The sequence below is a fragment of the Botryllus schlosseri genome, chromosome 14 (genome assembly GCF_051294905.1).
Source record: "Botryllus schlosseri isolate E-star chromosome 14, Bs_hap1, whole genome shotgun sequence".
In the NCBI taxonomy this organism is placed as follows: domain Eukaryota; kingdom Metazoa; phylum Chordata; class Ascidiacea; order Stolidobranchia; family Styelidae; genus Botryllus; species Botryllus schlosseri.
The window spans coordinates 1472378-1482830 of record NC_137249.1 but is presented as its reverse complement, the minus strand read 5'-3'; the positions used below and the strand labels follow the sequence as shown (position 1 = coordinate 1482830).

General features: G+C 39.7%; 1 protein-coding gene across 1 annotated transcript; it reads left to right on the top strand.

The window, feature by feature from the left end:
* Window positions 1–3933: 3933 nt before the first annotated feature.
* On the top strand, window positions 3934–9803 carry LOC145455625 (inosine triphosphate pyrophosphatase-like). Its single transcript, XM_080333606.1, has 5 exons — window positions 3934–4220; window positions 5602–5740; window positions 6923–7073; window positions 8067–8143; window positions 9211–9803. Exons 1-5 carry the CDS (start codon window positions 4106–4108, stop codon window positions 9308–9310), a joined length of 582 nt encoding a protein of 193 aa, XP_080189732.1. The 5' UTR covers window positions 3934–4105; the 3' UTR covers window positions 9311–9803.
* The last annotated feature ends 650 nt before the right edge of the window (window positions 9804–10453 follow it).

Here is a 10453-nt window from a genome sequence, read left to right as displayed (position 1 = left end):
AATGCATGAGATGGAACAACACCGAGTATGAATTTATTCTGATTGAATATAACCACAAGACCATCCTACTACGTATTTTAGACATTCCCTCGACACTTAGAAAATCAGAACCTAATCGAGATGATCCCGGATGATCCTTTTACGGTTTTGTGTTTGCTGGGGAGTGAGGTGTGTTGAAAAGGTAGGACCACTCAATAATAATTAAACATCTTCGCGCGTATACCCGTTGGCAGGAACGAAACAGCAGCTCGTCAGGCCCCCAAAAACGTGGGTCTTGGGCTCCCATAGGGTGATGAAACGACCCCTCCATCACGTTGTTTGCGTTTGTCACGAAATCATCTGTACTGTATTGTGAGCCAGCGCGAGTCGCGAAAATTTTCGATAATTTATGATAAAATCGATCAATGAGATCGGCGATTGCATATATATTATGCTATCAATTTATGTCCTCTCCACTCACGTAATTAGATTCACCGGTAGAGCTGAGCTGAGTGAAGTGTCTTGAAAACGGGAGGGCCCGTAAATAATAATTAAACATCTTCGGGCGGCCAGACCCGTTGATATGACTTCGTTACATGATGTTATTTCGTGACTTCCAGTCTGCTATATCAAAAAATATAGAATCGCTCAAACGTAGGCTTCTAAACTAAGAGAAAGAGACGCACACGATTTCAAATTGGTATTTCTTCACTGGCATAAAATTTTTCCCAGCGGGATGGTATTTGTCTTGTGAGGTTCAGATTGCAAAGGCAGGAACATTCGGCGGCAGTCATTTAGGCGCCTATGGACAATTTAACCTATATGTATTTTGTATATATAACGAAGTCTTCGGTCAGCATAAGGGCATAGACCTTTTCGGCCAAGGTTTTCTCGCTGCCGATCGTTCTGGCACACTTCTTGAAGTCGCATGCTATATGGCCATAAACTTGATTGTATGTCTTGGTGGGTCGTGGCGCGGAAATGGCCCAATACCCAATAATAAAGATAAACGGCTATTTGTAAAATATGCATAAATTTTCAAAAAATACTCTTTGATTTATGCTAATTCACGAAATAATTTTGGGCCCCCTTCGAGCTCGCCCCCCCCCAATTGGGGGGCTTGGGGTGCGGCAGTTACGGTGCTGAATGTAGCGAGCTTGTTTACATCAGTTGAAGGAGCAGTTATAGCAATATAGCTTCGATTAAACTCTTCAACATCCGCTCCCAATGAGAGAAGATCTTTACACTATATCAGTGGTCGGGAACCTTTTTCGCCCGAAGAGCCATATTGGCCCAATATTTTCAATTGTAACTACCAAAGAGCCATACATGTCAATCAACTGTTACGTCACAATAAACATCCGTGACGTATTGGTAGCACTAATATATGGGATTCGTAGTGTTTGCCATATTTTTCTGCCCATATGCGTAGGTGGAGCCAAACATCGTCACTACAGCAGTACATATCATACCCACCGTGTGATACGTCAGGGGCGTGGGGTTAGGGGAGGCAAGTGAGGCAGTGCCTCAGATGTCTTCAGGGATAAGTGAAGGAAAATTGTGAACCATTCAATGGTATCTTCTATCGATGTTTATGAATGACTAGATTCTGAACATTTTTGTTCCGAAAATCACGGAATTTTCGTATTTATTGTTCGAAAATAAAGCGCGAAAGGACTGGAGACTCAGATGAGGCACCGGCGAGCCAACTCAACGCAAATACCTTAGAATTTATAATCACTTAAATTAATCAAACGTAATTGTCGCGCTGATTCCCTAAATCTAAGTATTTATTGACTCCTAAAATATTCGGTGTAACGTTAACATGTAACTTACAAATGACAATTCATTATATAAACACTTGAAATGACGAAATCAAGTATACTATCCTCCATTTTTATGGCGATGCTAAAAAGTTAATAACAAACCAGTCAAGAAAAAGGATAGGTATAGCGTTGTTTTTAATTTGAATTTGTAATTGTGAATGCCACTTCAAAGGCATTTTATTTCACGGTGTAGATCAGGAAGACATTTTTTATTTGAAAACTTCATTGTGCTACAAGTGTCACCATGTCTGCTACTCTCTTTCAACAATCAAGGTATCGTGCAATCCAAGATTGCTAGGCGCGCGATGTTTGGTAGATCGAATTCGCGAGTGGTGTTAGTCGCCGGTGCGACAGCAACTTAAATTGTGAGATTTTGAAAAGAAGGCGGCGCGAGCCCCTAACCCTGCATACCTCACTGTCTTGACATCTCAAAGATAAGTTTGTGCTGACACGAGAATAATTATTCTCGCCACCATGAAAATTTATTAACAAGTTGCTGCAATATTGATAAATTTAGTACAAAATTAAAAATTTCTCAAAGAGCCACATCTTATACCCAAAAGAGTCATATATGGCTCGCGAGCCATAGGTTCCCGACCACTGCACTATATATGCAGAGTCTGGTAGAACGTCCAACGTTGGAACTTTAATATACTTCTCTCCGGACATTACTACAGGCGATGTTTGATGCTGGTGTGATCAGACTAGATGACCTTCATGGTCTTATCGATCATTCCTATCTAATACCGAATACTGCGCATGCATATTTTCTGTACCACCACCACTGCCATGTGTCATGTAATTTGGTTGGATGAAAATAAAGACTCTCTCTCTCTCTCTCCAAGCAGCGGGATATAATTTAAGTTAGTAAAATTGTCGTACCAGTAAACAGAAGACTCTTATTGTTTCGTTGGCTTTTACTAACTTGAATCTCGGCGTCAAATAGAATAGTGACAGTAACAGTAGCGATTTAAGTAACAGAGGAATTGGAAACTATAATGATTAGAAAAGCAATAATTACATGATGCACGATGGCTTGAATAAAAAAGAGTATACGAATCACAACAATTATCAATATATACAAGCCGAAAGCTAGTCGCTCGTCTCGGTCTTCAACACAATCAAACTCCACATAGACCGATACCGGTTTTTGCGAATCGCATTGTATATTGTGTGTGACTTGTTCAGATGAAAAATATAACCCAACGATGTTATCATAGCAATTTACAACGTTGTAAATTGCTATGATGTTATGTTATGTTATATCTTAATGATGTCATTCAACACTGTAGCAGGTATCAAGATTACCACTAACTGATTAGGGTAGTAATTTCGTTATTAAAATCGAGTATCTATAACAGGGATATCTATCCCTGATCTTTAAGTACGATATGCCATCTAACTTACGGCAAATTGTTGCGCTGCGATTGGTCGAGCGTGACCTAACAATTGGAAAACGGGAGTTTCCGTTCCATAGTCACATTCGATAATCGCAGGTTACCGGACCCGACAAACCTCCCTACAACATCAGGCACTCATATCATGCATATGCATTTATACATTATGCACAGATCGTGTGTATGTGTATCATGGGTCGGTTTATATGCCGAGAAACATCAAGGACAAGCTGATGATTTACTGAAAAACGGTCGGCACCTTTGCCCGGACTTAGTCATGGCCTTTTTTGGACGCTGATTACGTTCAACATCTTCGCGAACCCCATAAGAAAGACAGAATACCCCCAGATTCGGAGTCATCTAAACTGCCTTAACCGACTCTGGGAATGTACCGTTCTACTATAATTGCGATTACAAGTAGACTTATTTCAGTAAATGATGGTTAAATTGTTTATTTATGATTGTATGTTTTGTAAGGGCGGTAGTTCACATTGCAGGATCAACGAATGTAACCCTAAATCGCGCGCAGCGCGAAGAAAAATTTCAAGTGGTGTAAATCTCCCCAAAAATAATATCGTTTTTGTTGATTTACGGAAAAATAGATGCTATTTCAAGCCTTCAAATCCGGACATTTATGCATATTTTAGAATTACCTCCCGGACGCAGTTTGAACGGTGATATTCCGGACGTATGGCAACCTAATATTATAGATAACTAAGGTAAACCGGTTTACCGTAGTTATCTGTACTTATAGGCCTAATCTGACGATTAGTGTTTTAATCCCTGGCAAGATGAAACCCCGTATATGTTTCACGTGATCGCCAACTGTGCTCCCTACGATACTCAATTCACATCTAAGATCGGCGCGAATATCAAAACATTAGATTTTATGGTACGGCAATAATGAACGGTAAAAAAACAATCACGTTTGTGACTGGAAATAAAAAAAAGCTTGAAGAGGTTGCGGCGATGTTGAAGGGCAACAAAAGCATCCAGCTTGTACATAAAGCAGTTGATCGTAAGTCATATACTCTGAACCAGCTTCGTATCGAAGCTATAACCCTGTCTATAGCCCCCGGGCAGAAAATACTGAAGTTGTGCCTAAACGACAGTTAGTATCGAGTTTTGTAGAAGTTTCATTAATCTTACTCGAATGTTTAGAAGTAGATTCATCCAAAAGTAGACCAAAACTTTGTTGAGTACAGCTTGAATACGAGTGATTTGAAAAATTACCGTACTCAGAGTCATATGGCAGAGTAGCTAAGTATCCTAAAACATTTCTGTCATTCTCGGGTAATTTCTTACCAAAAAGCCAGCTAGGGATCGGACCCTTGACCTGCCGATCAAGAAGCTGGACGCCTCACCATTACCATTACACTATCTCACTCGGTGACCAGATAGATACACCCGTTAGGAATGATTACCGTTACTGTCGTCACGAAGTAGTGCGATTTTCAAAAGTTTTCTGTGATTGTTATAATATATAGCCTATATTGGCGGTGTCCGGTCAATACTGAGAAAACCATTACCGAGAATGGCCATTGGCCATGAACCATTTAATGCAGAGCGAATGTTGTATGATGTTATACTTGTGTAATCTGACTCCAGAAGGTTACGTTTACCATTCGTTGCGTATACCTTCTCTTCGACGGACCAGCGTCCACGCCTGTGGACGGCTCGTTGGCTGACTTACCATGAAGCCTGTCTATAGCACACGCGTATTCGACGATCACACGGACAACTTCTTTTGTTTCTGTCTCCACTACTTGTAAATTTATTGAATCAACGTACGACGACGTAATATCTTTCCGATCATGATTGAATTGAAGCGAATTGAATGTGTATACGTTGTATTGCACGCATAATATGTTATAGCTACGAGAGATTGAAAGATTTATTTCTTATCTCTATTTCACACAACGTATCACGAATGCCTTATCGGGTTTTCGCTTCATGGAATTGAGTAATGTTTCGCAAGACTCCCCATTGATCAAATATTAAAATGGCGTGAACAATGTATTTCGGTATAAACACCAGGACAACGTCCGTCCCAGTACCGTATGTTAGATTCTTGGCATTTGCCATTCTCGGTAATGACCATTCTCAGTATTGGCATTTTCGGTAATGGTTTTATTGGTATTGGTGTAGAACCTACCTATATTGGCGGATTGCTGATAAAATGCCTATCGATTGTGATGAATTGATTTGAGTCACTCAGATTCATGTTTATCATGAATTATTTCCATTCTTTTCTTTTATTTCCATTTCAAATCATGATAACAATTCTCTAGTAGTTGCTGACAATCACCACTAACGAGTGTCTCCCGGGTTTAATTCAACATGAATGTATCATTCAATTTTATATTTAAGTTCTGCACCTCCATATTTGTATTTTCCAGTGCCTGAGTATCAAGGGACAGCAGATGATGTGTCCCGTGAAAAGTGCAAAGAAGCGGCTAGGAGATTGAAAAGTCCCGTCATCGTTGAGGACACCTGTCTATGTTTTAATGCGATGAACGGTCTTCCAGGTCCTTACATGTACGTAATTTTGTAATACGAATCTTTTTAGACGTCTGAATTCAGGGCTGAGTAAAAAAAATTGAATTTCACAAAATGGTCAGGTTTGTGGCACCGAACAGGGTTGCAATGAGTCACAAGCCTTTAAGTCACAAGACAATCCCACTTTCATAGTATTGACTCGAGTCATTTACAATTCAGTACCGAGTCAAGTCCAAGTCATCGAGCAGAACGTTGAGTCCGAGTCATGGTATTATGACTCGAGTCCGAGTCCAAGTCATTGTGCTGACTGCTCAGTTTCCAATTAAAGTTTTGTTAAACCCACTTTTTATAACTCTGGTGATATCGAATGATTCGGATTTGTAATATACCGGTACTAATTTTCCTCGCCTTTAGGAGTTTCTGGTCGCATTTTCAAGTACCAGTGCCAATAGACGAAATCCCGATAGTGTGGTTACTAATACTATTCTTCGAAATTACAATGAAATGTCGGTCTTGGCCATCTGAGTCTCGAGTCATATGGGTTCGAGTCATGCGCATTTGCTCGATTCCCATCGTGTCAATACATAGATTGACTCGAGTGAAGTCATTGGAAAATCGTGACGCACAAGTCGAGTCATTACAACCCTGCCGCCGAATATGAAATAAAATACTTCTATCATAGGATTACCGTACGTCCTCCGAAGACGCCCAAATGTTCACCTTTTTGGTAATTCGAGTTGAGTTGGAAAAATGACCTATATTCAGTCAACATCCGTTACCTGTTTTCTCGTCCGACATTAAAAATGCTGTGATTTATAAAAAGTGACCTCTTTTTCGAATCTCAAAATATGGCACCCAGCATCTACATGAATTTGGGCTCCTATACCCTTTGGTATAAAATAGCTAATTTTGCCATATGTTATGCCAGGCAGCCAGTTCTAGGCTTAAAAACTGCAGAAGTAACTTATCTTGTAAAGAGAGCCAACTTGATTATTTAATTCTGCTTGATTTTCGCAGAGGTTGTCAAGGTAGTCACAGCATGTACCAAGTAGAAGTAGAGTTGCAAATTTTTACTCAGGTACATGTAGTTTGGGCTAAAAACTATTTTGGTGGAAGTGGGCAAAACTACTCCAAACGTCGTTAATGACCACTTGTAGATTTATTCTGTACCAATAACTGCATTGATTTCAGTGATAAAGCATTCAGGAATTTTTTTTTCAGAAAATGGTTTCTGCAAGAACTCAAACCCGAAGGTCTGCATAAAATGCTTGCTGGGTGGGATGACAAGACAGGCTACGCTAGATGCACATTCGCTTATAACGCATCTGGAAATCCAGAGGATCCAGTTATGCTATTCACGGGGAACTGTGAAGTAAGTATCACGACCAGTAGGAATGGCAGAAAGTTGAACAGTAGCTAGCTTCAAACTGCTCGGCAAGCAAGCAGAGGGATTAGAGCTGGGAATTGATTACCTGACTGATTCAACTATGAATTGGGTATTTGACTCTAAGTGAAGTCTAACACTGCTGTGGGCGCATCACTAGGGTTCTTCAAAAATGAATTTTTTCTCAAATCGTACTGGCTACTTGATAAAATTGTCAGGTTACCTAATTTAAGCCCACACACCAAATTTGGTTCAATTCCCACCAGTAGCCGCATTGCTACAGGAGAAGAAAGTTTCTATTTATTATATAAAAATAAATAACAAAAAATTTGAAAATTTTCTGTTCACCCCATTAGAGTGTTAGGTTGTCTATAGAAACGATGTTCACCAAATTTGGTTCAATTTGGACCAGTGGCAGCGGAGTTATTGCCGTCGAAAAATTTGGATTATGGAAAAATAGTATTTACGGTGACCAATTCTTTAATTATTTATTATAGCGTTGCTCACCGTAAATACTATTTTATTCAAATCCAAATTTTTCGACGGCAATAACTCCGCTTCCACTGTTTGGAATTGAACCAAATTTGGTGAACATCGTTTCCATAGACATCCTAACACTCTAATGGGGTGAACAGAAAATATTCAAATTTTTTGTTATTTATTTTTATTTAATAAATAGAAACTTTCTTCTCCTGTAGCAATGCGGCCACTGGTGGGAATTGAGCCAAATTTGGTGTGTCGGCTTGAATTATGTAACCCAACAAGGTTGAGTCAAATTTGTTCGGGATCGTTTTTGCAGACTACTCGGTAGTTTCATGGGGTAGACAGTAGAATTTGAAAATAAATTTTCAATTTTGTTTTATGCTAAATTCAAAGTTTTCAAACTCCTGTGCGTTTGCAATCTAACAATTTAATCGGTGAATCCACGGAATCCGGAAAAAATCAAAATTTTAACAATTCTAATGCACTCGTTACTTTTAGGGCACCATAGTTGAACCAAGAGGGAAACGAGATTTTGGATGGGATCCTGTATTTCAGCCGCTCGGACACGAAGAAACGTATGTTGACAGATTTTTATTGTGAATTGGAGAGATTCATGGACTGTACAGAACTTCAATATACAATTGAATGGTATATTCATGGTGAATTGAAACCGAATATTATCGGCTGACACTAGTCAGGGGTAATCGTCGGAAACTAGTAGAGAATGGGAAAGAACATCATATATCAACATTCATATCGCAAAATATGGCATGACATTTCAAATTGTCGGGGTGAAGAGATCTTATAAGCTTAAAGTACCATTTTTAGATCATACATGAACTCTTGTTGCTACAAACTAGTGAATTTTGATAAAAGTCGACTACAAGGCACATAAATGAAGCACTTCAATTGATATTTACTAACAGGTGGTCGGTTGAGAAGTATTTCTGTGTTATTGCTGTATTCGGAAGCTTTTACGTACTTGCTAGTTACTGGAACAAGTGGTTATGTTTTTACGCATTGAATATTTATCTTTCTGCTTACTAGGAAATTCTCTAGCTGTGCTTGGGAAGAATTTTATGACTTTACTTCTACATCTAAGTTAATAGTATAGTCATATTTAAATGAACCCGAATATTTTTGGCTGACACTCGTCAGGGGTAATCGTCTGCAACTAGTAGAGAATTGGAAAGAACATTGTATATCAACAATCTTGTCACAAAATATGACGTGACCATCATGGAATGAAATTTCAAATTCGAGAGCATTCAATGTACTATTTACGATGGTACGCAAACTCCATCTGTGGACAAAGCTTGGGCTGATGTATTTTGATAAAGGTCGACTCCAAGGCACACTGATGAAAGTGTGAGCGCCCCCTTCTGATGACTCCAAATCTATCGTCTGGATAATTTTTTGCGCAAACGGGATTATTTACCTGAGTACCAAAGATGTCTACTTTTTGATGACCACATTCCCTTTATCGTGCAACTTCCATTTGACAAAGATCTAAATACTCGGGACCACTATGACTCGGAAGTTGACTCGAGTCAAAATTTCGGGAGTAAAATCGACTTCTGCCCCGGTTACATACAACCCTGGTTTTCGGCAACTGAACCAGATCGCTTCTCGTTTCTGGCAGGTTTGCCGAGATGACACCAGACACAAAGAACTCAATTTCACATAGAGCACGTGCACTTCAGCTCCTAGCTACGCATTTCGATGAAGACGCAGGCGCGTGATAGATCACGCCCACCGCCTCGTCTGTAAGAGCTCTCTCGGACTACGAACGGGACTCGGCCGCTTGTGAAAGACTTGGAATGGCGGGCGAACTTCTATTTTTATGCGTATTTGAAATTGAAGTGCTATCAAATTCAGATCTGCTAGTGAACAAATTGGACGATTAGTAGTCATATTATTGCCAAATTCCAGCAATTCAATTCTAATCTAATTTGTGAAATGTTCCTATGTTCTCATTTTAATTCTAATGTAATTTCTGGTTTGCACGAAAATGCTAATTATAATGCTTATTACAATGAAGTCTGATCTGATGCGAAAGCTGCTTGATTTTTGTTGTATTTCTTTTGCGAATTCTAATTCTAATCCAGTTTGGAAATGCTGAGAGTTTTCTAGTTTTCCAACTCAGCTAGTGAATAGATGCCGGATTTGCGGTTCAAGATATGTGTTTCTCGCGGCTGTACTGCCTAATAATTCATTTATAATTCGGAGAAAGGTCGTTGGTCTTGTTTTGTTCTCGTGCCGTTTGTTCATTCAGTCAGTCATCCGAATGCAATCAAAACACAAATCCGCGATATAATGAAAAGAAGGCGCGGGAACGACTTGACGTGGTGTCTTTCAATCAGACACCCATCGGGGCGTGGAGCAGGGCTACTTCACCGGCGTACTTTTTCAGTATCGAATTCGGACGCTCCTATCCCGGTAATCACTTAGAACTTATCCGTTATTGTTGATTTTCAAAAACAATGCAGCGTTTTATTCATCATCATCATCATTGGTTTATTAGCAATTTTATCAGTTCAATACACCACAAAAATGCGATACAATGAAAAGACAGGAAGATGTCGAAGCGACAAGGAGTAGTCTATGGAATCTGACACCCACCTTGGCCTAGGCGATGTAAAGAGGAGGCATGCACAGTAAATGAAAGTAAAGAAGATAGTATAGAAAAAGAATACGACAAGAAATAGGGCGGCATGTCATGGGAAGCGAGATCGATAGGTCAGTCGTGGTCCGGTAATCTTGAGGATGGACTGTATTTATTTAGTAGTAATTGCTTGTATTTCGACTTGAATGTGGACATGCTCGTCGACTGTCGGATGGCCGGCGGGATACTGTTCCACACATCAGGTCCGGCATATTCGATG